Raw genomic sequence first — 24,620 nt, 5'->3', positions numbered from 1 at the left:
TGTGTGTGTGAGGAAGAGGAGCATTTCAGATCTGCACTGGTGTGTGTGTGTGTGTGTGTGAGGAAGAGGAGCGTTTCAGATCTGCACTGGTGTGTGTGTGAGGAAGAGGAGCGTTTCAGATCTGCAATGGTGTGTGTGTGTGTGTGAGGAAGAGGAGCATTTCAGATCTGCACTGGTGTGTGTGTGTGTGTGTGTGAGGAAGAGGAGCGTTTGAGATCTGCACTGGTGTGTGTGTGTGTGTGTGAGGAAGAGGAGCATTTCAGATCTGCACTGGTGTGTGTGTGTGTGTGTGTGAGGAAGAGGAGCGTTTCAGATCTGCAATGGTGTGTGTGTGTGTGTGAGGAAGAGGAGCGTTTCAGATCTGCACTGGTGTGTGTGTGTGTGTGAGGAAGAGGAGCGTTTCAGATCTGCACTGGTGTGTGTGTGTGTGTGTGTCAGAGCTTTTGGTCAGCAGGTCTGAGAGTCGCGCTGTGACCGGCGCATTAATGATCCTGATCCGCTTTGGGAAACAAACACACGTCACAAACCCAAATCTGCCGATATGAGAGCAGCTCCTTGTGCAGAGGAATTACTGAAGATTACAAAAGCCTTCAGATCTCTTAATCCTAAATGTGCATGTTGATTATTAGCCCCTGTTCAGAGACCTGAGCTAGCCACTGAACAATCCATGAAGATCTCTCAACCTGGAATAATGAACTGCAATAAAAGCACTCCTAACTCACACATGTAGAGGAATGAGAGCGTTTAGTGAGTCTGAGTGTGTATGAATGAAACCAGTTAAGAAGAACGGCCCTCTGATGTCAACAGGCTCGTTGAGTTAATTAGCCTTTATAAGCATCAGTCCCCTGAAGGGCCCCTGAAGAAACTGTGACAACCGTCTTAAGCCTCACGTTTATTCTGTGGATTAACAAAGAAAGGCCCTTTTGTTACTAGTGGTTCATTCACTGGATTCAAGCTCTGGCTAGAAAAATTCTCTTCTTCATACATTTACACATGAATACTGACTCATTAATCAACAGAGACAGTAAGGCATCAACAATGAGTGTCCTGAATGAATTGTGGGAATTGTAAGTCACCTCTCACACTTCAGGCTTCACACTGTATTTCAGTCTTCAATTAATAATTCAGGGAAATTCTGGATAAACATCTCCAAATGTGTTAGGCACTGATTCGACATAAACATCATCATGTGTGAACGCTTATAGATTCTTCTGAAAACAACATTACATGGACGTACGAACGGACTTTCACTCTTATTTCTTCTTGTCCGCAGGTTTCTGTCCCGTGAGGAACTGCCAGATTCCTCCGCGGTAGAACTCGTTACCGTACGCGTACATGACGGCGTGGAAGATCGGAGACGTCTTTGCGAGCACCGGCAGAACCTGCAGGATTTACAAGTAAAGACTGAGACTCTGAGCTAATGTGCTGATGAAGAGAAGAGAAGATTTATTCATGTTTGATTACAGTTCTCTTACCATCCTGAGCTTCGGGGAAATGATACTGGCGTTCTCGAAGCAGGCGTATGTGCACATCAGAACATACGGACCCCAGCAGAACAACAGCATCTTCAGCGGTAAGCCAGTGTTAAACTACAGGACAGAGAGAAAGAGCAGCTGACATGCATTCACTGTCCGGTCCGATCACAGAAACTACACCAGCAATCTTTCAATGCAAGAACGAAACCTTAAAGCACACAGAACGATGAGCATTCGATCCTGTGCCTGATCTACAACTGAGGAGACTATACAACTGTGTAAAGCGAGTTCCTTTAAAACTAGAATGATTGTGTTTGTATACTTCCTTTAAAATCGTACTGGGAGAGAGTGTGCGAGTACCTTAAAGTGGTGCGTCTTTTTGAAATGTGCATAGATGCCACTGTAGGAGGATTGCATGATGAGAACAGGGAACGCTAAATACAGAACAGTGATGGTCAGCATGTAGCTGATGTAATTCCTGAAGATGACAGCAGAGAAGAGAACAACGCATTACTCTTACATTATCATTTAAGTCACTGCAGATAAACGAATCAGTCATTTCAGTATTATCAATGTTATCTCTGTCTGAAGATTAGTAATGTGCCGTCATTTTCAGGGACGTTGTGCTTTGCCTTGAGCTACAGCAAACTGTGGTGAAACACACCAGGTGTGTGAGGTGTTGGAGTCAGGTGTGTGAGGTGTTGGAGTCAGGTGTGTGAGGTGGAGTTAGGGTTAGGGTTAGGTGTGTGAGGTGGAGTCACGTGTGTGAGAGATGGAGTCAGGTGTGTCAGGTGTTGGTGTCAGGTGTTGGTGTCAGGTGTGTGAGATGGAGTTGGTGTGTGAGGTGTTGGTGTCAGGTGTGTGAGATGGAGTTGGTGTGTGAGGTGGAGTCAGGTGTGTGAGAGATGGAGTCAGGTGTGTGAGGTGTTGGTGTCAGGTGTGTGAGTCAGGTGTGTGAGAGGTGTGTGAGTCAGGTGTGTGAGAGGTGGAGTCAGGTGTTTGAGGTGTTCGTGTCAGGTGTGTGAGAGATGGAGTCAGGTGTGTGAGAGATGGAGTCAGGTGTGTGAGAGATGGAGTCAGGTGTGTGAGGTGTTGGAATCAAGTGTGTGAGGTGTTGGAGTTGGTGTGTGAGGTGTTCGAGTAAGGTGTGTGAGGTGTTCGAGTCAGGTGTGTGAGGTGTTGGAGACAGGTGTGTGAGAGATGGAGTCAGGTGTGTGAGGTGTTGGAGTCAAGTGTGTGAGGTGTTGGAGTCAGGTGTGTGAGAGGTGGAGTCAGGTGTGTGAGAGGTGGAGTCAGGTGTGTGAGGTGGAGTCAGGAGTGTGAGGTGGAGTCAGGTGTGTGAGAGGTGGAGTCAGGTGTGTGAGAGATGGAGTCAGGTGTGTGAGGTGTTGGAGGTGTTGGAGTCAAGTGTGTGAGGTGTTGGAGTTGGTGTGTGAGGTGTTCGAGTCAGGTGTGTGAGGTGTTGGAGACAGGTGTGTGAGAGATGGAGTCAGGTGTGTGAGGTGTTGGAGTCAAGTGTGTGAGGTGTTGGAGTCAGGTGTGTGAGAGGTGGAGTCAGGTGTGTGAGGTGGAGTCAGGAGTGTGAGGTGGAGTCAGGTGTGTGAGAGGTGGAGTCAGGTGTGTGAGGTAGAGTCAGGTGTGTGAGGTGTTGGTGTCAGGTGTGTGAGTCAGGTGTGTGAGAGGTGTGTGAGTCAGGTGTGTGAGAGGTGGAGTCAGGTGTTTGAGGTGTTCGTGTCAGGTGTGTGAGAGATGGAGTCAGGTGTGTGAGAGATGGAGTCAGGTGTGTGAGGTGTTGGAGGTGTTGGAGTCAAGTGTGTGAGGTGTTGGAGTTGGTGTGTGAGGTGTTCGAGTCAGGTGTGTGAGGTGTTGGAGACAGGTGTGTGAGAGATGGAGTCAGGTGTGTGAGGTGTTGGAGTCAAGTGTGTGAGGTGGAGTCAGGAGTGTGAGGTGGAGTCAGGTGTGTGAGGTGGAGTCAGGTGTGTGAGGTGGAGTCAGGTGTGTGAGGTAGAGTCAGGTGTGTGAGGTGTTGGTGTCAGGTGTGTGAGTCAGGTGTGTGAGAGGTGTGTGAGTCAGGTGTGTGAGAGGTGGAGTCAGGTGTTTGAGGTGTTCGTGTCAGGTGTGTGAGAGATGGAGTCAGGTGTGTGAGAGATGGAGTCAGGTGTGTGAGGTGTTGGAGGTGTTGGAGTCAAGTGTGTGAGGTGTTGGAGTTGGTGTGTGAGGTGTTCGAGTCAGGTGTGTGAGGTGTTGGAGACAGGTGTGTGAGAGATGGAGTCAGGTGTGTGAGGTGTTGGAGTCAGGTGTGTGAGAGGTGGAGTCAGGTGTGTGAGGTGGAGTCAGGAGTGTGAGGTGGAGTCAGGTGTGTGAGAGGTGGAGTCAGGTGTGTGAGGTAGAGTCAGGTGTGTGAGGTGATTCACCGCATGACGTGTGACATTAGATCCCGTGTGTTTCGTGTTTATTTGAACACCTTCAGTTCCACTAATGTTCACAAATCTGTTCTTTATAAAAGTAAAATCTCTTTTCATGTATTCGCGATGTTACTGTAGTAGCTTATTGTGTCATGTTTATCAAAATAAAACTGATTAAAAAAACATAGACCCCTACATTATTTAAAAAGTAGCCTATAGGCTTATGTTGAACTTATTCTTGAACAAACGTAAGCATAAAGTATTAAATGGAAACATATCTGAAATGAGTATTTGACAAATATTCCATTTATTTCACTTCAGCTGTGGTAAAGTATGCAAACACCACGTGATGCGGTCACTACGGGAACCAGAAAGTGTCCGACTTCACGTCTCTGTTTGCAGCTCCTCCCCGACTGCACACGGCAACTCTCGCCGATCGATTACATCCAGCTGCAGCCGATGTCGAACACACCTGGAGTCAGGTGTGTGAGGTGGAGTCAGGTGTGTGAGGTGGAGTCAGGTGGGTGAGAAGTGGAGTCAGGTATGTGAGAAGTGGAGTCAGGTGTGTGAGAAGTGGAGTCAGGAGGGTGAGAAGTGGAGTCAGGTGTGTGAGTGTGTAGGCTTGTTCGACTTGAACCGGCGCTGCACAGACCGATCGGTTGATGACATCAAAGTACCGCGAGAGCGATTCAAAAGCATAAGGAGCCATCTGCTCTCTAATCGCTCTCGCGGTACTTTGATATCATCAACCGATCGGTCTGTGCAGCGCCGGTTCAAGTCGAACAAGCCTTGTGAGAAGTGGAGTCAGGTGGGTGAGAAGTGGAGTCAGGTGGGTGAGAAGGGGAGTCAGGTGTGTGAGAAGTGGAGTCAGGTGTGTGAGAAGTGGAGTCAGGTGTGTGAGTGTGTGAGAAGTGGAGTCAGGTGTGTGAGAAGTGGAGTCAGGTATGTGAGAAGTGGAGTCAGGTATGTGAGAAGTGGAGTCAGGTGTGTGAGAAGTGGAGTCAGGTGTGTGAGTGTGTGAGAAGTGGAGTCAGGTGTGTGAGAAGTGGAGTCAGGTGTGTGAGAAGTGGAGTCAGGTGTGTGAGAAGTGGAGTCAGGTGTGTGAGAAGTGGAGTCAGGTGTGTGAGAAGCGGAGTCAGGTGTGTGAGAAGTGGAGTCACGTGTGTGAGAAGTGGAGTCAGGTGTGTGAGTGTGTGAGAAGTGGAGTCAGGTGTGTGAGTGTGTGAGAAGCGGAGTCAGGTGTGTGAGAAGTGGAGTCACGTGTGTGAGAAGTGGAGTCACGTGTGTGAGAAGTGGAGTCAGGTGTGTGAGTGCGTGAGAAGTGGAGTCAGGTGTGTGAGTGCGTGAGAAGTGGAGTCAGGTGTGTGAGAAGTGGAGTCAGGTATGTGAGAAGTGGAGTCAGGTGTGTGAGAAGTGGAGTCAGGTGTGTGAGAAGTGGAGTCAGGTGTGTGAGAAGTGGAGTCAGGTGTGTGAGAAGTGGAGTCAGGTGGGTGAGAAGTGGAGTCAGGTGTGTGAGAAGTGGAGTCAGGTGTGTGAGAAGTGGAGTCAGGTGTGTGAGAAGTGGAGTCAGGTGTGTGAGAAGTGGAGTCAGGTGTGTGAGAAGTGGAGTCAGGTGTGGGAAGTGGAGTCAGGTGGGTGAGAAGTGGAGTCAGGAGTGTCAGGTGTTGGAGGTGTGGGAGTCAGGTGTGTGAGAGGCGGAGTCAGGTGTGTGAGGTGGAGGAGTCAGGTGTGTGAGAGGTGGAGTCAGGTGTGTGAGAAGTGGAGTCAGGTGTGAGGTGGTGGAGTCAGGTGTGTGAGGTGCTGGAGGTGTTGGAGTCAGGTGTGTGAGAGGCGGAGTCAGGTGTGTAAGGTGTTGGAGGTGTTGGAGTCAGGTGTTGGAGGTGTTGGAGTCAGGTGTGTGTGAGGTGGAGGAGTCAGGTGTGTGAGAGGCGGAGTCAGGTGTGTGAGGTGGAGGAGTCAGGTGTGTGAGAGGCGGAGTCAGGTGTGTGAGGTGGAGGAGTCAGGTGTGTGAGAGGCGGAGTCAGGTGTGAGAGGTGGAGTCAGGTGTGAGAGGTGGAGTCAGGTGTGTGAGAAGTGGAGTCAGGTGTGAGGTGGTGGAGTCAGGTGTGAGGTGGTGGAGTCAGGTGTGTGAGGTGTTGGAGTCAGGTGTGTGAGAGGCGGAGTCAGGTGTGAGAGGCGGAGTCAGGTGTGAGAAGTGGAGTCAGGTGTTTGAGGTGTTGGAGTCAGCTGTTGGTGTCAGGTGTGTGAGGTGTTACCTATCTCCGAGTGTGTAGTCCAGTGTGCAGCAAGTTCTCATTGGCTCAAAGTCAAACACTCCCCAGCCAATAGCAGGCAGTGGCAGAACGGCCCAGAACACGGCCAGGATCCAGATGAGGGCGCTCATGGTTCCAGATGTGCTCCAAAACATCTTCTGCTCTGCAAACACACTCCACTCACTCATCTACCGACTAACAGCGGGTCACTGAACCATTACAAACACTGAACGCAAGGCTTAAAGAAACGAGGCACCATGAACAATGAAGGATAATTCAGTAGTGCTTTTCTGGATGGAAGATGTTTGGATTTACTCACTGGTGCAGTACAGATGATATCTGTCCCAAGCAATGGCACCCAGAAAACTGATGGAGGCGAGAATCGACACCATTCCCTGAAACGCGTGAATCTGACAGCCTTCGGACCCGAACGGCCAGTATCTGTCAGAGGTCAGAAAAAACACAAACACACACTGGTTTTTCAGCATATAATATGAGAGAGAGAGAGAGAGAGAGAGAGAGAGAGAGAGAGAGAGAGAGAGAGATACAACTTTCAAAAGCAAATGAAACTTTGAACACGTTCAGTTTTGAATTGATGCAGTAGTTTTTGTGTTTTAATGTGTATTTGTATGTCTATGTTATTGTAGCAGCTATCTTCGCCAGGTCACTCCTGTAAAGTTGATTTCAATCTCAGTGAGTCTTTTTTTAACCTAAATTTTTTTTAAAAAAAGTTCAGCTGGTGTTACCTCAGATAGCTTGCGTAGGCAGCCACCAGCCCGTTAATATTGAGGCTCAGATCCGCCACGGCCAGGTTAAAGATGAAGAAGTTATTGGGCGTCTGCATCTCTCGCACTCGGAGGAACGCCATCGCTGAGATCAAGTTAAGGAAGAAGCCGAGAAGGCCTGAAAGAAAATATTCAGGCATTCAGACCGTACGGAATTCATAACGGTGTTCACAGCAATAAACAGAGACAATCAAAATGCTGTTAGAAGACTTGTTAGTCCACGCTAACGAAAAAGTAGGCCTACTAATAATAACCATGTCAAGTCAGCTATAGTATTTCTATAGCGCGTTATACAGATTGTTTCAAAGCAGCTTTACAGAGATAACAGCAAAATTATGCATCTTGGCTGTTGTTCAGCGTTCAGTGTTTCGCTGTAAAGATCAAGTTAATGTCATCTATAAAGCAGTTCTGCAGAAAACAGTGATGTCTGTGAGTCTGTAGATCAACAAGACCAGCTCTCATTAATCGATAAACCAGCCTTCACTAATCAATCAAACACAATGGTAATCCTGAACTGCGTCATGCAGTTATCAGTTATGTTTCTCAATAAATTCATCGACGAAGGACTATCCACTATGGATGAATGGATCCATCGATCGATCGATTGATTGATTGATTGATTGATTGATTGATTGATCAGCGTCACTCACCGCCGACCAGCAGCGCGGATCCGAAGGCGAACATGTCAAAATCACTGAAACCCTCCGGTAATGTGTATGAAGCCATTTTCAACAGTTTCTCACGGCTGTCCGCTCACAGTGCCAGACTTTATATGTGTGTCTCTTTCCTTGTGAAAGCGCGTTTGAGATTTAAAGCCTCTGAAATCCCCGCAGGAATGTTTTAATTTTTAATGCTGCAGAAGTTTGTGAAATAAAAGCTGTTGCGCTCATTCTCCTCAGTCATGCGTCGAGAACAGCGAAGATGAACAAACACACATTCATGATTTACTAATGAACACTACTCGCTCAAACATCAAATGCCCAATACATATAGGCTACTGGAGTTTCGAAATATTTGTGTTAATCACAGTGAGCTTGTCATGCTATGGCCACCGTATAATATATATATATACATATATTATATTTATTTTTAAGGTTTAAAGGGGCATGGTGGAATTCAAATCCTCAAAAAGTTTAATTTTTTCACCATAAAGAAAATAAATAGTATCCAGACATTTTAGCTTCCTAAATGTAGTTCATATTCTGCAGCTTCATCTTCATCCCTCAACCTAACATAATCTAAACCTAACATTAAGTTAAACTAACCTAAGCTAAACCTAAACTAACCCTTTTTGCTAGAGATTAAATAAGTGTCCGAATCAATCAACAATGTCTGTATTTTGTGAACACTTTTAAATGAGACTGTTATACTTTGCTGCGGAATTTAAATCAAAGGTTGCAATTAAGAAAACTAATTCTTTGTTATTAGATTTCAGATGTTAATGCAATTGAGAAATAATATGCGTACATTGTTACCTACAAAACTTAAATGAAATGGGTTCACTGTAATCTCACTAAAGTCTTTTAGCTGACAGAGACTCTCCAAAGAGCAAAGCTGGAACATTAGAAGCATTTGTACTTTCCCCTGTTTTCCTCTGATAAGAGTTTCTATTAAATTAATGATTAAAAATCTGCAATTCTGAGTGAACCTGAGAAATCAGAAACTAGTTCTCTACACGCGGATCTGTTTAATAAAAGTGAGTTCATTCATAGATTAAATATGATTTCCATTATTATTCTTCAGGACAGAATGTGGAACAAATAGAGGCTACTGTATATTTATCATGCTATACAAATATTTTGTAGACCCTATACAAAATATATTCTGAAGACTATGCACATGAATGTCTTTCAGTCTGAGAAGGTAAAAAGACTCCATACTGCCACCAGGTGTTCCTCACGACACACACACACACACACACACACACACACACACACACACACACACACACACACACACACACACACACACACACACACACACACACACACACACACACACACACACACACACACACACACACACACGACACTGTTAATATTTTAAAGTATCACCATCTGCATTTTTCTTTTAATCATGTAAGCATTGTACACCAAACAGACAGTCAAGATAATAATGTTAGCTAACCATTATAACCAGATCTGTGAGTAAAATAGATGTATTACAAAACCAGAAAAATGCAGATTTCATATTATCTTCAATTTAATGCACCACAAACTGTTTTTGCTGAAGTGAAAATTCCTAATTATGTGCAACATTGAATTTAATTGCAGTTTTGATGCATGATTTGAAGTCAAAGGTCAAACAAACAAAACACTTATCATTTGCATGTATAATTTTTTTCATTTAATATATCTATTACAAAATATTTTCAATTTAAGTAATCTTTGAAAAGCAACATCATAAAAAATACATTTTCTCCCCACTGTATGGTTTCCTCGACGTGTGGTAAAAATAAAATAAAAGAAAGCCGATCACCAATACAATGCTGTGAATTCACTAACTTCTGTCCAATCCCAGGTCTAAAATTAACCCTCCAATCAAAAAGGGACGTCTCTGTTCTGTATATATACAAAAAGCAACCCCACAGCCTATGGGCTTCCAGGAAGGAATAATCGTGTAAATGAAAATACCCAAGTCCTTCCTCTAATCTGCTCTATCCCTTTTATCTGGGGATTCGGAGCAGAGCGAGCAGAAGCTGGAGAGACACAGAGATGCTGCAGGAATAACAGACTCAGGATCACAGCGAGAGAGAACTGGAGGCACAGAAGATGTTTTGGGGTTTAGCGCTGGCGCTATGTTTTCTCCCCTGGATCTGCAGATCCTGTCCTGCTCAGTGCAGCTGCTTCTACCACAAACTGAGCGACGGCTCCAAGTCAAGGTATTTCACATGGACTCTGTCATTTACTGAACTCCGATGCCAGTGTAGAAAGGGTTCATATGGACCGTTGTCTGCAGAATATTGACATGCCAGATTGAGCCTGCTCTTCATTTAGCCATTGGATTAACGCACGTGTGCTTTTTAATCTCCTCTGTCGCAGTGTTTCAGGACTCTGGCGTTAATCGCACACAGTGTGATGATGATAATAATAATACACAATAAAAGTAAACCCAGAATAGTGCACAGCGTATCATTGTTGACTACTATAATTGTAAATAAAAGTAGATAATTCTTATTTGTGTTTGATCATAATGACGTGACTGTAATAAACACATCTCTGTGCTGTTTCTATAGGAGTGTCCTGTGTAATGGCCCTGACCTCACTGTCATCCCAAACAACTTTCCCTCGGACACCTCCAAACTCCGCATCGAGAAGACGTCCATCAGCCGTTTGTCCAGCGATACCTTTCTCTACCTCATTAACCTGGAGTACCTCTGGATATCCTTCAACTCGCTCTCCTCCCTCAGCGCCGACAGCTTCCGAGGACTCTATGCCTTGGATGAACTACGGATGGATGGGAATGTTCTCACTTCATTTCCATGGGAATGTTTGACGGACATGCCCAGCCTTCGGCTTCTGGATTTGCACAACAATAAAATCAGCAGCATCCCAGCTGAAGCAACCATTTACATCAAAAACCTGACCTATCTGGATCTGTCCAGCAACAGTCTTGGTACCGTCCCAGCCGAGGTTCTGACTTCATGGTTCTCTCTGAAACCTCCTCCAGATACAGAGAATTCCAAAATGATACTGGGTGAGTTTATTTCTACAGTCTGACCATTTGTGTCTTAGTCATTAACCAATAGTAAAACATTGACGTAAGTGTCTGTTCTTTGTGCAGGTCTTCACGACAACCCCTGGCAGTGTGACTGCCGTCTGTTTGATATGGTGCAGTTCCAGAAGTTTCCTTCGTCCTCGGTGGCGTTGATCGATACAGGCCTGCGCTGTGCCGAGCCGGAGAGCCTGTCAGGAGTCCTCTTCTCTGACGCTGAGCTCCGCAAGTGCCAGATTCCCCGCGTGCACACGGCCGTCGCCAGGGTCCGCAGCTCCATCGGGAACAACGTGCTTCTGCGCTGCGGGACCATCGGAGTGCCCATCCCGGAGCTGGCCTGGTCCCGGGCCGACGCCAAGCCCATGAACGGCACCGGTACGCTCGCTCTCATCTCGTGTCTGCCTGGGTTTATTGCTCCTGCTAAATGAACACGGCGCCCAGGCGTGCTTTAACTGATAAACAAATAAATAAATGGAATCTCCTGCTTAAGCAATAAGAGAGATGCACACATGCAAGTGAAATTTGTTGTAATCGCTGTTATGTATAATTGCACAGCTAATGAAAAAATGAAATAATGTATTTTTTTTTTCATGCACTTTTCCAATGAAATGTTTATCATTGATGAATTTATTATGCATATTGAATACAGTGAAATATCTTTATACAACATGTAATACCCATGATGCTTAAGCAATAAGAGAGATGCAAACATGCAAGTGAAATTAGTTGTAATCGCTGTTATGTGTAATTGCACAGGTAAATGCAAAATGCAACGTCAGAACTCATACTAATGTCAGTGTTTTTTCTTTTATCCTATAGTACAACAGGAAGTCTCTAAAGAGGGCATCATCTGGTCCATTCTCAGCGTTCCTGCTGTTTCCTACCGAGATTCAGGGAAATATGTTTGCAGAGCCACGAACTTTGTCGGGAGTGCCGATGCCATCATCTCGCTTGTCATTTCTGATACATGGCAAATCGATGAAGCGGTCGCCAAAAGAAGCCACGGAAAGAAGAACGGTGGATTTGGTCGTGCGGCGTATCAAGAGAAACTTGTGGCCAGATACGTGCCTCCTGCCACATCAGCCGCCGTGCCCATTATTGAGCCCCTAAATGGACCGAAAAACACGGCGTCCATCCGGGTCGAAAGCTACAGCGTTTCTGATGATGCTCCCAAATCGAAGGCCACGGCGGCACCGGCAGCCAGCGCAGAAACCGACAGCACCGAGGAGCTTCAGAAAGACGTGTTGAGGAACCTTGAGGCCAACGCTTCTTCTCTACAGCAGGTCCCCGAGCGCCGAGTCGTTCGGTCGGTCAAAGTCATTGGCGACACCGACAACACCGTCTCCCTGAACTGGCGAGCGCCCACCGCCACCAACACCACGTCCTTCAGCGTTCTGTACGCCGTCTTTGGTGAGCGAGATATGCGGCGCATTAATGTCGGACCCGGCAAGAATCGCATCACGATCGAAGGCCTCGTGCCCAAAACCAAGTATATAGCATGTGTGTGTGTGAAAGGCCTCATCCCTAAGAAGGAGCAGTGTGTGATTTTCTCCACGGACGAGGCGGCCAGTGCCAGCGGCACACAGAAGCTCATTAACGTGGTGGTGATCACAGTCGCCTGCGTCATCGCGGTTCCTCTGACCCTGATCGTGTGCTGCGGGGCACTGAAGAAGAGGCTGCAGAAACTGCTGGGACGCAAGGCCAAAGACATTCAGGATTCCTATGTGACGTTTGAGACTCTGTCTCCGGGCACCAAAGCTAAAGGCCTGGAGGGGGAATATCTCAGCAGACTGAACCCGGACGAGTCCAACCGCCTGCTGTCGGCCCGCTCCAGCCTGGACTCGGCGGCCACGGCCCGGACCGAGGGACAGCCCAACGAGTACTTCTGTTGATCCAAACCCACGGCCTGGACCGAGGGACAGCCCAACGAGTACTTCTGCTGATCCAAACCTACGGCCCGGACCGAGGGACAGCTCAACGAGTACTTCTGCTGATCCAGATTCAGTTTCATGTGTTTGAAAGCATTTTGACCTTCCTTAGCCCTGAAAGGGAACATACCAGTTTAGAGAAAGTTCACTGTTCAAAAAGGGAAAATTAAATAATGTCTTTGTTTTTTATTTTTTTCATGCACTTTTCCAATGAAATGTTTATCATTGATGAATTTATCATGCATATTGAATACAGTGAAATATCTTTATACAACACGTAATACCCATCTGTCTGATAGAGAAAGTGAGCGCGTAAGACTTTCTGTTTGGACTGCCAGGAGAGGGTTAGTGACGTACATGCTGAAACTTTTTCTTTTTACTTGTTTTTCTTTATACTGTTATCTTGGGTGAGTGTTTTCCACTTTAACCCTAAAACTGTACTTATAATCTGTCAAATCAGGAATATGTTGATGTCTGTATGTACTGAAATATTTGTGCTTAAGAAAATGACTGAATAAAACAATTTTTTTAAATTTGGTTCTTGATATCTGAAGTCATGCACCTGAAAACATGTACAAGCACATTACCCGTTCTATTCCTAGTTCGTCTGAATGCTCAAAGCAATATTTAGAAACTTCCGTTGAAGTTTGAGCATTAAGGATAATAGGATTTACTCCACAGATCCAGTGAACCGCATGGAGCTGCCGTGTGTTTAATGTCTGAGATCCCAAATGTAACTCTGTATTAAAGCTATTTACATGATCGAGAGAACCTTTTATTAAAACTGTCTTCAGTAATTCATTACTGCATAGCAACTGAACAAAAGTCATTCATTTTGATCATGTTCATTATTTACTGCTGGTAAGCACCTGTAAAATAACACAGTATTGTGTCTAAGCATCATTTGCTCCCCGATCCACTGCGTCAGGATAGATTAAGAGTAATGAGTGAAGCAGGGCCCCAGATAAAGCGCTGCTCGATCATCTCAAAATCATTAAAATCTTCCTCACGGCTCTGTCTGCGGGTCCGACCGGATCCCTCTGTCAGGCCGCATCCCTGTGTCCGACCCCATCCCTCTGTCCGACCCAATCCTTCTGTCCGACCCGATCCCTGTGTCCGACCCGATCCCTGTGTCCGACACGATCCCTCTGTCCGACCCAATTCCTATGTCCGACCCGATCCCTGTGTTCGACCCCATCCCTCTGTCCGACCCGATTAAGAGTAATGAGTGAAGCAGGACCACAAATAAAGCGCTCCTCAAGCGTCTTCAAAACACTATGGCCCTCTTCATCACGGCTCTGTCCGCGGGTCCGACCGGATCCCTCTGTCAGACCCGATCCCTCTGTCCGACCCAATTCCTATGTCCGACCCGATCCCTGTGTTCGACCCGATCCCTCTGTCCAACCCCATCCCTTTGTCCGACCCGATCCCTGTGTCCGACCCGATCCCTCTGTCAGACCGCATCCCTGTGTCCAATCCCATCCCTCTGTCTGACCCGATCCCTCTGTCCAACCGGATCCCTGTGTCCGACCGGATCCGTCTGTCCAACCGGATCCCTGTGTCCGACCGGATCCCTGTGTCCGACTGGATCCCTCTGTCCGACCCAATCCCTCTGTCCGACCCGATCCCTGTGTCCGACCCGATCCCTGTGTCCGACCCGATCCCTCTGTCCGACCCGATCCCTCTGTCCGACCCGATCCCTCTGTCAACTGAGTGACAGATGTGTGCCATTCAGAATAATGAACCCTACAGACAAAGTAGTCATTCTTAAAAAAACACGAAGATCGTTGATGTCTTCACTTGTATTGCTGTTGAAGAATTGTCTGCACCTGAGTCCCTGCAGAATAACGTTCAGTGTGCTGCAAGTTCTATAAGTCATGTGCGGACCACTGATGAGAGAAGAAACGTGCTGGATAAATTAGGACTGCAGGATCTGAATCTGGATGCTTGTGAAGTGTCAGAGGAATGGAAGCAACAACACACAAAGACCAATATGCCATATACATATAACGCAAAACCAGCAACAACACACAAAGACCAATATGCCATATACATATAACGCAAAACCAGCAACAACACACAAAGACCAATATGCCATATACATATAACGCAAAACCAGCAACAACACACAAAGACCAATATGCCATATACATATAACGCAAAACCAGCAACAACACACAAAGACCAATAAGCCATAGGCCTAAATATAACGCAAATAGTGCGCAACGCTCGTGTGCCCAAAATGTCAACGATATTAAAGTTTATGCAGGAGGCAAATGCCTGCTGGCATTTTTCTTTAAGCAGTAATTTCTGGAATTTTCCAAGTAATCACATTTCACCTCCTCAAATTACTGTGCAAATCTCTTTACACCACTTTCTTATGTGCGTATGCCCACACAAATGAAATGTCCGCAAGCACATTATATCATCAGCAGGTTCAGCATCTTAAATAACGACTAAAGAGCAAATGAAGCTTAACTTACATTTCAGAAACACGCACGGCAGGCCTTCATCGCAGCAAAGGTCTTAACTGCATCCTCTATTTCGATTCTCTGTGCCAGTTCATGTTCTATGGAGATTGTTGCCAGTCCATTAACTCTGTTCCCTGTTCACAAAACGTTCCCCATTCAAAGCAATCGGGACGTCACATATGAAACAGCCAGCCACCGCTGTCAGCGAGCCGAGCCGCTGTATTCAAGCACTGAGGGCGCGCGCGCCGTGCCCATATCTCCGGTTCAGTTTCCCGAGCCCACGAAGTGCGGCGAAAACATTTTCGGTGTAACTGCCAGACGGTTCAGCTCGTCTGCGACAATCTTTGCGGCATCCATCTTCATCGAATTTTGATATCAGATAGAGCCGGCCAGAGCACAGCATAATAAGTAGCCATGCGGTTCACTTGGAGGGCGGGGGCAAAAGCTCCAGGTTATTCAGTATGGAAATACACACAGACAATTACACGCCACGCCCCTACTGCATGCTAGAATCTCCGAAAACAAGACGATTTCAACCTCAAAGTGTAAGCTTTTAAATATACCAATACTGCTATCTCAAACATGGAGAGGCTTCTTCGTGATTTCAATTAACAGATTCTCCAAAAAATTGAAAATCACCAATTTTGAAAAAAAAACTCTTCTTTCTCATTTTGCTCGAAAGTTGTGCTGCCGACTTGTGTCCCTAGTTTCTGTGACGGGTCACATATGCATCTCCGCTAGTTTTAGTGTGGAAAAAGAATGGTGACCTTCGTATTTGTACAGATTTCAGATGGCTGAATGCGAAGACAGTGAAGGACGCTCACCCACTCCCACATCAAGCGGATGCACTCGCAGCTTTGGGAGGCAACGTTTTCTTTTCGACCATGGACTTGACTTCTGGCTTTTATAATGTACCTATGTTTGAAGAGCATAAGAAGTACACTGCCTTTTCCTCTCCGTTCGGCCTTCATGAGTACAATCGTCTACCTCAGGGTTTGACCAACAGTCCTGCAACCTTTATGAGGATGATGATGTCCATTTTCGGGGATGAAAATTTCAGTAGCCTTCTCTGCTACTTGGACGATCTGATGGTTTTTGCTCCAAGTGAGCAAGTAGCTCTTGACCGACTGGAACTGGTATTCTCACGCCTGTCTAAGCACAACTTAAAACTAGCACCGAAGAAGTGTATGTTCCTCAGGAGATCTGTCAGGTTCTTGGGACACATTGTCACTAAGAGTGGTGTCCAGACCGACCCTGAGAAGGTGAAGGTGATCAGTAACATCCAGACTTCCGACCTCATGGAAGCGGATGGCGTCAAAAGAAGATCAGATCATTTTATACTATCAGCATTTCATTATAGACTGTTCTGCTAAGCCAAAACCTCTTTTCAGTCTTCTATCAGATCGGTCACAGAAAAGAACTCAGAGGAAGTGTGGTTGGATGAGGAAGCCACTCAGTGTCGTGAAGCTTTCACCCGAGGATTGGACTAGTGAGTGTTGTACTGCTCTTGAGACTCTAAAGCAAGACCTACTGCACAGTGTAACTCTAGCACACCCAGATTTCAGTCATCCCTTTATTCTCTCTGTTGTTGCTTCATTTGATGGCGTAGGAGCCGTGTTATCTCAGGTGCCCCCTGGTGAGAAAATTGCACGTCCAGTTGCTTTTGCCAGCAAAACACTCTCCAAGTCTCAGATAAACTACCCAGCACATCGACTCGAATTCCTGGCTTTAAAGTGGGCTGTTTGTGAGAAGTTTAGCCACTGGCTAAAAGGGAGACATTTCACTGCATGGTCTGATAATAATCCTTTGACCTATATTCTAACCAAACCCAGACTGGATGCGTGTGAACAGCGATGGGTGGGGAAGCTCGCTGCATACGACTTTGACCTGAAGTATGTGCCAGGCACAAAGAACATTGTTGCAGATGCCTTGAGCAGAGAACCCTTTGTCAAGTCTTGTGTTAGCCATCGTCTGTTGAAAGGACCATACATTTCTCTTTTGGATGTGGTAAATGGTGTTGTTACTGGAACCGTGCAGGATGCCTTTCGTGTCACTAACAACTGTCAGAATGTGCAGTCTAGCAGTGATGACGAAACTGAGAACGAGATGCAGGATGACGTGAATGACTCATGTCTAGGATCTATTAATGCTGCTGAAGTTTCTGCTTTTCTGGGTGCTCACTGCGATGGTGGAGTTAGTCCATTGCCCGTGTCAAGTCCAAAGTCACTCCAGCTCCCTGATGAAGATCCATCTGTTGCAATCCCGTTTTCCAGACTTGCAAATCTCCAAGAGCAGGACAACATAGTCAGTAGAGTCATCAGCTATGTTCTGAGACATAAACGTCCTTCAAAGAGTGAGAAAGCAAAGGAGCCTAGCCCTGTGAAAAACCTTTTTAAGCACTGGAAGAAGCTAAAGATCCGTAATCGTGTGCTGTACAGAGTAAAGAAAGATCGACAGATGAATAAGAAACTCTTCCAATACGTTGTACCAGATTCTCTAAAGCGTGAACTTCTCTGTGGTGTTCATGACTCAGCTGGACATCAGGGTAGTGCAAGAACTCTCTCCCTTGCAGTTGAAAGGTTATTTTGGCCAGGAATGAATAAAGACATCAAGCTCTGTGTGAAAAACTGCCAGAGGTGTGTTGTTGGAAAAACTTTAGAGCCGAATGCTCGTGCGCCCCTTGAGCATATTCGCACCTTTGAACCTATGGAATTAGTATGCATAGATTTCTGGAGTGCTGAACAGACTTCAGGAAAGGTCGTTGATGTCCTAGTAGTGACAGATCATTTTTCTAAGATGGCACACGCCTTCCCCTGTCACAACCAGTGAGCTAAACAAGTTGCCCATCGCCTCTGGAATGACCTCTTCTGCATTTATGGATTTCTAAGGAGAATACATTCGGACCAGGGTGCAAATTTTGAAAGTAAAATCATTAAGAACTTGCTTGAGATGGCTGGTGTTAAAAAATATCACACCACACCGTACCACCCTATGGGTAACGATCAGGCAGAACGTTTCAATAGGACCTTGGGTAACATGATAAGAGCTCTCCCAGTGAAATCCAAGGCGAGGTGGCCACAGCTTCTGAGAACATTAACCTTCAGTTACAATTGTACTGTGCATGAAACGACCGGGTTCGCCCCTTTTTACCTTATGTTTTGGCGTATCCTGAGGCTGCCTATCGACATCATGTTTCAGCATGTCCATCATGTTTCAGCATGTTTCAGCATCTCCTCTCCATGAAGGAGGAATAATCTTCGTTTCGAGCACCCCGTTAAATGCTTTCATTAATGTCGGTGCCAAATGATCTTGCATGAGTTTATACCATTCGGAATTGAATCAATCTGCACCGGGGGCTTTTCCATTTTTTAATCTCTTAATTGCGGATATAATTTCTTCCTTCGTAATTTTCGAGATTAGCTTCTTGTTCTGATCATTTGTAACTTTAGGTAGATTTAGTGAAGATAAAAATGAATCAATTTCAGTAGCACTTCTTAATTGTGATTGAGAATATAGTGTCCGATAATAATCCTCAAAACATTGTTGTATTTTTTCTAGGTTAGTTTCGATTTGGTTTGTTTCAGGATGTTTAATTTTAAAAATTGTTCTCTCCGCCTGTTGTTTCCTTAATCTATATGACAAAAGTTTAAGCGCTTTCCCTCCAGTATCGTAATATTGTTGTTTTGTAAAAAGAATTTTTTCTGAATGTCCTGTGTGTTTATTTCATTTATCTCCTTCTTTATTTCGAACATTTTTGCTTTTACTGAGTCCTGTGGAGAAGATAAATGCTCTTTCTGTAATTCTTTAAGTTTAGTATCGAGGTCTAGTAATTTTTGTTTTTTCATTTTCTTTATGTAACGGGCTATTTAGCCCGCCTTGTAGGGGAAATTTGTTAGTGCTGCCCTGGAAAACTGAATAACGAAGGGATCTTAGTCCCCGCTTCCAGTGCTTTTAGTCTCGTTACACACTCAATGTATCTATGTTGTGTCCTACTTTATTGAGATGCACACTACAGACCGACAAGGGTAGGCTTCAGTTTAAGTAATGTCACAAGATGGTCTCCTGAAGTAAAAGTATATGTGAGAGACAGTCTAATATACTCCTCCCTCCCCTGGTCTAATAAAGTAGCTGAGACGCCCCTACTCCTGGACAGCTCTAAACAAAAAGGTACACTGGAGGAAAGTAGAAAAATTAAACAATATTTATTTTTGGTATTTAGCATATTTTTTTCTTCCTTGTAACCAAGTGTTAGCTACCTCAGTGTCAATTATCACTAAATAAAAGAAAATAAATAAAATGTATGGTCTTTGTGTTTTCTTTTAAACTCACTATAACATAACCACCTTTAGTGTAAAAGTTATAAACCTCTCACTTGTACATTGATAAATTCCACTTCAAAAATGAAAAAAACACTTGTAATTTCTTGTAAACACCACTTAGGATGAGTTCTCAGATTTCAAATGATCAACTTCAAATGATCAAACAATAACATTTGAAAAAAACAACAACAACAATGGCATACACATTGAAATGTCACATTAGGAAGAGCACTTACGTGAAATGTCCCTTTATGTGTTCACTCTCAGTTCACTTTAAATTCTGTAGTTCAACTGAACACTCACAGTTCACTGTTCAAAATATCAAAAAGGAATAAGTTGGGGAGTTGAGATGTGTTGACTCGACGTAGCGTGCGTTGAAATCAACTTGAGATTGCTTAGTTGAATCACTCAAGCTCAATGAAATGTCCCAAAAATGAAATGTATCAAAAATGAGTCAAAAAGCAAATGAATCAAACTAAGATGAATCAAAATGAAATTCACTGAGATGTATCAAACTGAGATGTCGTTGGATGGCAGGGTAATACAAAATAGTCTGAAACTCAAATCTTCTCGAAACTATGTTCAGCACCAACGACGACATGTGCAGAACACTCAAATACACGTGACCAGTCTGTTTGACTCGTTAGTTCATTAGGCTGCTTCTCAATCGAGATGTAAGGAGTGTAAAACTCAGCAAAAATGTGGAAAATTTCTTCAATCGTCACTAATCAAATGTAATCATTTCTGTATTTCACAGGTAAGGTACCCTTGTTTTGCCTCTGAGAACATCTGAGTTTAGGAATACTTTCTCTTTCAACTTCTGAAACATCAGCATCATCTGAGTCATCTTGTACCAGCAACTCTGATTCTGATATTACATCCTGACCCCCATTACTATCATGCTGTCTTACTTCCTCTGACTCCTCTTGATCCACCCTTGTGTGTACATGGTAAGTGGAGTGTTGTGCAGTTTCTGGAAAGCAGACAATGTCTGACATGTCTTTGTCTGACTCTGGCTTGTCTCTCATACTACATCGGTGTGCACGCGGTGTGGAAGGTGACGGGAATGAACAGTGCCGAAGCTGATCTCTGTGTACTACCTTTGAAGGACACCCTTTTTCTGGTTTAATAGTAAACACAGGGATGTCTGAGTGGTTTTGCTTTATTACTATGTATGGTATGTCTTCCCATTTATCCTGAATTTTGTTTCTACCCCTGTCCCCAAGCACATCCATTGGTAAACGTGCATCCCTACCGAACATTAGATAGAACGGGGAATAACCAGTGGATGAATGGACATGGCTGTTGTAAGCCATCACCAGCTCTGGAAGGTGAGTCTTCCAATCTCTCTTTTTCTCTGGTGGCAAGGTTCTTAACAAATCATGCATGGTACGGTTGAATCTCTCACATTGAGAGTTCCCCTGTGGATGGCATGGGGTGGTATGGCTTTTTCCTATACCATAGATCTTGCAAAGCTCCTTGATCACAGTGGCCTCAAAATACCTGCCCTGGTCTGAATGCAAGCGAACCGGACAGCCGTAATAAACAAACCAGTGCTTAAGCAGAGCTTTTGCCGTTGTGTTTGCAGTCTGATTCTTTGTAGGAACAGCAACCGTGAATCTGGTGAACATATCGGTAAGAACAAGGACGTTTTCATACCCTCCAGAAGACTGCTCAAGCTGTGTATAATCCATGGCAAGGACCTCTAATGGGGCTGAGACATTACTACATGTCATAGGAGCTCGAAGTCTGGGAAAAACATCTTTGGCCAGTGTACATCTTTTGCACTTCCTTATCCAGCATGAGAAATCCGCAGACATTGTAGGCCAGTAGTAACTTCGTCTCATTAGAGTCAACGTACTCCTCTCCCCGAAATGGCCTCCGTGTTCATGACTGCCCTCATACACTTCACGCTGTAGAGGTTCAGGAACAACCACCTGCCAGGTCTCCTCTCCATCCCTAGGGTCGAGGATGCATCTGAACAACACTCCCTGCTGCAGCTTAAGACGATCAAACTCCTTGGTAAGCTTCTTCAGTTTTGGTTCCATACAACTTTGATCCACTCTGCTTGGTCTCTTATTCTCAGACACTGCTTTATAAATGGGACAGATCACAGGGTCATTCCTCTGCTGCTTGCCAATTTCACTCCAGCTATAGCCACTTATTTCCCCTCTTACAGATGCTTGCACTGCAGCTTTACCTTCAGGTTCCTCCTGAACAATCTTTTTGGCTGGCCACAAACATGCTCTCACTTCGTCAGTTCCTAGCCGAATGAAATGCTTGCCATCATCGTCCTTCTCCGGTTCCTCCCTGGAAGGGATTCTCGATAAAGCATCTGCATTCGTGTTGAGTCGGCCCGGTTTGTAGCATACTTCAAAGTTGTACTCCGCCAGCTGTGCTACCCAGCGTTGCTCAACCGCTCCGAGGTTAGCCGAATCAAGGTAACGTAGCGGGTTATGGTCAGTAATCACTGTGAATTTTGAATACATAAGGTACTCTCTAAATTTTTCAGTGATTGCCCACTTCAATGCGAGCAGTTCCAACTTGAATGCACTATAGTTTTTGTCATTTTTCTCTGACCTTCTCAAACCTCTGATGGCATATGCCACAACACGCTCAGTCCCCCCTTGCTTCTGGCTGAGTACGGCTCCCAATCCATGATGGCTTCCATCCGTGGCGAGTACAAAGGGCATACTAAAGTCAGGATATGCAAGGATGGGGGGTGACATCAAGCACTTCTTCAACTCGTCAAATGCGGCCTGGCATTCTTGGCTCCAGGTGAAAGTCACAGAGGTCCTGATTTTCTTTCCTCCACCTACCAATGCATGTAGTGGCCTGGCAATCTGAGCGAACATTGGGACGAATTTTCTGTAGTAGCTCATAAACCCGAGTACTTGTCTGACCTCTCTTACACTCGTGGGGACTGACCATGTGTCCAGGGCTTTAACTTTCTCGTTATCTACTTTTATACCTTCCGCGGAAATCTGGTGTCCCAAAAACTTCACTTCAGACCTTAGGAGAAAGCATTTGCTTAGCTTTAGCTTTAGACCATGCTGTTTCAGACGGTTGAAGACAAGTTCTAACCTCTCACAATGGCTCTCAAAGTCTTTGGAGAAGATAATAACATCATCCAGATAGACTAAAAGAACGTCAAAGGCCAAGTCACCAAGCACCACTCCCATAAGGCTCTGAAAGGTGGCCGGGGCATTGCACAACCCGAATGGCATCCTGGTCCACTCAAACAGGCCAAATGGGGTGGTGACAGCTGTCTTCTCTGTCCTTCTCACTCACAGCTACCTGAAAATACCCAGCAGTCAGGTCTAGTGTAGAGAACAGTTTAGTATTACCCAAAGTGTCCAAGGACTCGTCCACCCTTGGAAGTGGATATGCATCCTTACACGTCACTTGGTTCAGCTTTCGGTAGTCACAGCAGATTCGTACACTGCCATCTTTCTTCATAACGATAACTGCGGGGGATGCCCAGGGGCTACTGCTCTCTTTGAGGACTCCCTGGGACACCAGACCCTGGACATGCCTTTTGACCTCTTGAAATATCTGTGGTGGCACTCTACGATGTCGCTGCTTTATTGGTGGCGCTTCACCTGTAGGAATATTGTGCACCACAGCCGTGGTGTAGCCATAATATTGGTCATCCTTGGAGAAAACATCTCTGTGCTTTGATAACAACTCAATGAGCCTGTCACATTGTTCTGGTGTGAGTCTTTCATAGTAAACTTCAACAGAAACGGGTAGCTGAGTGAGTGAGTTTTTATCGGTTTGAACCTTGTCTTGCACCAACTCTTTGACATGAAGTACGCCGTCACTTTCCTCAAATTTGAGCACATCCTTTGTGATCACTTCCCTTGGCTTATACACAGAAGCAACTCTGGATCGGGGAACAAGTCTAACAGCCTTTCCACTCAAGTTCACTATACGCACAGGAACCTTCCCACCCTCTGTTTTAGCAAGAACGTGAGCCACTAAGAGTCCTTTTGGCAAACTTGCTCCAGCGACTGGCTCTACTAGCACATGACTATTCACCCTAGGCGACACTCCACAGCGCCCTTCTAGCACCTTCTCACAGCGGGGAGGAATAGTGACAGCCTGTCTTCCGGCAATCTTGACATACCCAATCCTTCCGTCAGACCCCAGATGTCCAGCTTCTTTCTCAACTCTAGCAAGTACTCTCCGGACCTGGGCTTCATCTCGACTATTATACTTGTCAATCTTCTCCATCCCCTCGGCTGAGATAAACAAGGACTGAACTTCATTGAGTACATTCATTCCGATGATTCCAGACACCCCCTTCATTTCCTTCACACCAGGACTTGTGTCAGTCAGAACGAATATACACTTCCCAGGAAATACTTTCCCCAGACATTCTACATCAGCCTGCAAGCATCCCAAGAAAGGAATGTCCAGCCCATTAGCAGCTGTCAGCTTAACCCAGCATGCAGAGGATAACTTCAGCTTCTGCTCCCCATAGTGCTGCCTGAAGTGTGAATCAGATATGGTGGACACCTCTGACCCTGTATCTAAAAGGCACTTGGTCTTGACACCAGCTGTCTTCACCTCAATGGCCAGGCAATCCCCAAAAGCACTGTCCTTCAGTTTTTCAGCAGTCTCATCAGCCAACCATTCCGCTGTGTGACATCTAATCAATGAAGGCTCAGGGCCTTTCTGCACTGCACCTCCGGAGTCTTTCTCGGTAGCCTCAGCTGACTCCACTGTACGCTGTGGTGCTGCTGGACCCCTCCTTAACTTGCCAGCTTGCGGACAATAGTGACTGGTGTGTCCGGGCTCACCACATGAATAACAAATATAACGACCTTCATTATCTTTTAAAGGTTGATTCTTTGAACGGCTCCGCTGTGGCTTATTTCTCTCCTTTCCATGGACTGCTTGATACAGTTCCTCTTGACGAGTTGCTATTTTCTGGATCGCCTCATGCAGTTTCTCCAATGACAGAGCAAAAGGAGCATCCTGTGCTGCAGCAGCATTCACTACCCTTCTTGCACGGGTACTGGATCTTATATTACTAGGAGTCTGTGTTTCCTCCTCTTCTGACCAGGTAATGCCGCTTGCATCAACTGAACAAGACTCAAATCTGGCTCAGCTTTAACTCTACGCTTCATCTCTCGGCGCAAAAATTCGTCTTTTGAGCCTAACACCAACTGCTCCTTCAAAACATTTTCAGCATCCGCCACTCTATTAGGCTCTCGGCGCTGAACACGATTAAGTCTTTCCCGATGGTCATACGCATAGGAGCGT

The 24,620-nt window shown here is 45.5% G+C and overlaps 2 protein-coding genes across 2 annotated transcripts; one reads left to right on the top strand and one right to left on the bottom strand.

Moving 5' to 3' along the window:
* Positions 1 to 879: 879 nt before the first annotated feature.
* rgrb (retinal G protein coupled receptor b) lies at positions 880 to 7,857 on the bottom strand. Its single transcript, XM_077235477.1, has 7 exons — positions 7,568 to 7,857; positions 6,879 to 7,035; positions 6,452 to 6,573; positions 6,136 to 6,295; positions 1,836 to 1,953; positions 1,476 to 1,589; positions 880 to 1,382 (listed from the first exon to the last, which is right to left on the bottom strand). Exons 1-7 carry the CDS (start codon positions 7,641 to 7,643, stop codon positions 1,254 to 1,256), a joined length of 876 nt encoding a protein of 291 aa, XP_077091592.1. The 5' UTR covers positions 7,644 to 7,857; the 3' UTR covers positions 880 to 1,253.
* A 1,580-nt stretch (positions 7,858 to 9,437) lies between these two features.
* Positions 9,438 to 13,092, top strand: lrit1b (leucine-rich repeat, immunoglobulin-like and transmembrane domains 1b). Its single transcript, XM_077235476.1, has 4 exons — positions 9,438 to 9,798; positions 10,153 to 10,613; positions 10,701 to 11,006; positions 11,451 to 13,092. Exons 1-4 carry the CDS (start codon positions 9,689 to 9,691, stop codon positions 12,521 to 12,523), a joined length of 1,950 nt encoding a protein of 649 aa, XP_077091591.1. The 5' UTR covers positions 9,438 to 9,688; the 3' UTR covers positions 12,524 to 13,092.
* Positions 13,093 to 24,620: the final 11,528 nt, after the last annotated feature.

Source organism: Siphateles boraxobius, unplaced genomic scaffold (assembly GCF_051911475.1).
Source record: "Siphateles boraxobius isolate OS27281-9 unplaced genomic scaffold, OSU_SipBor_1 193, whole genome shotgun sequence".
In the NCBI taxonomy this organism is placed as follows: Eukaryota; Metazoa; Chordata; class Actinopteri; order Cypriniformes; family Leuciscidae; genus Siphateles; species Siphateles boraxobius.
The sequence above is the reverse complement of the archived record's forward strand: the minus strand, read 5'-3'. Positions and strand labels throughout refer to the sequence as shown.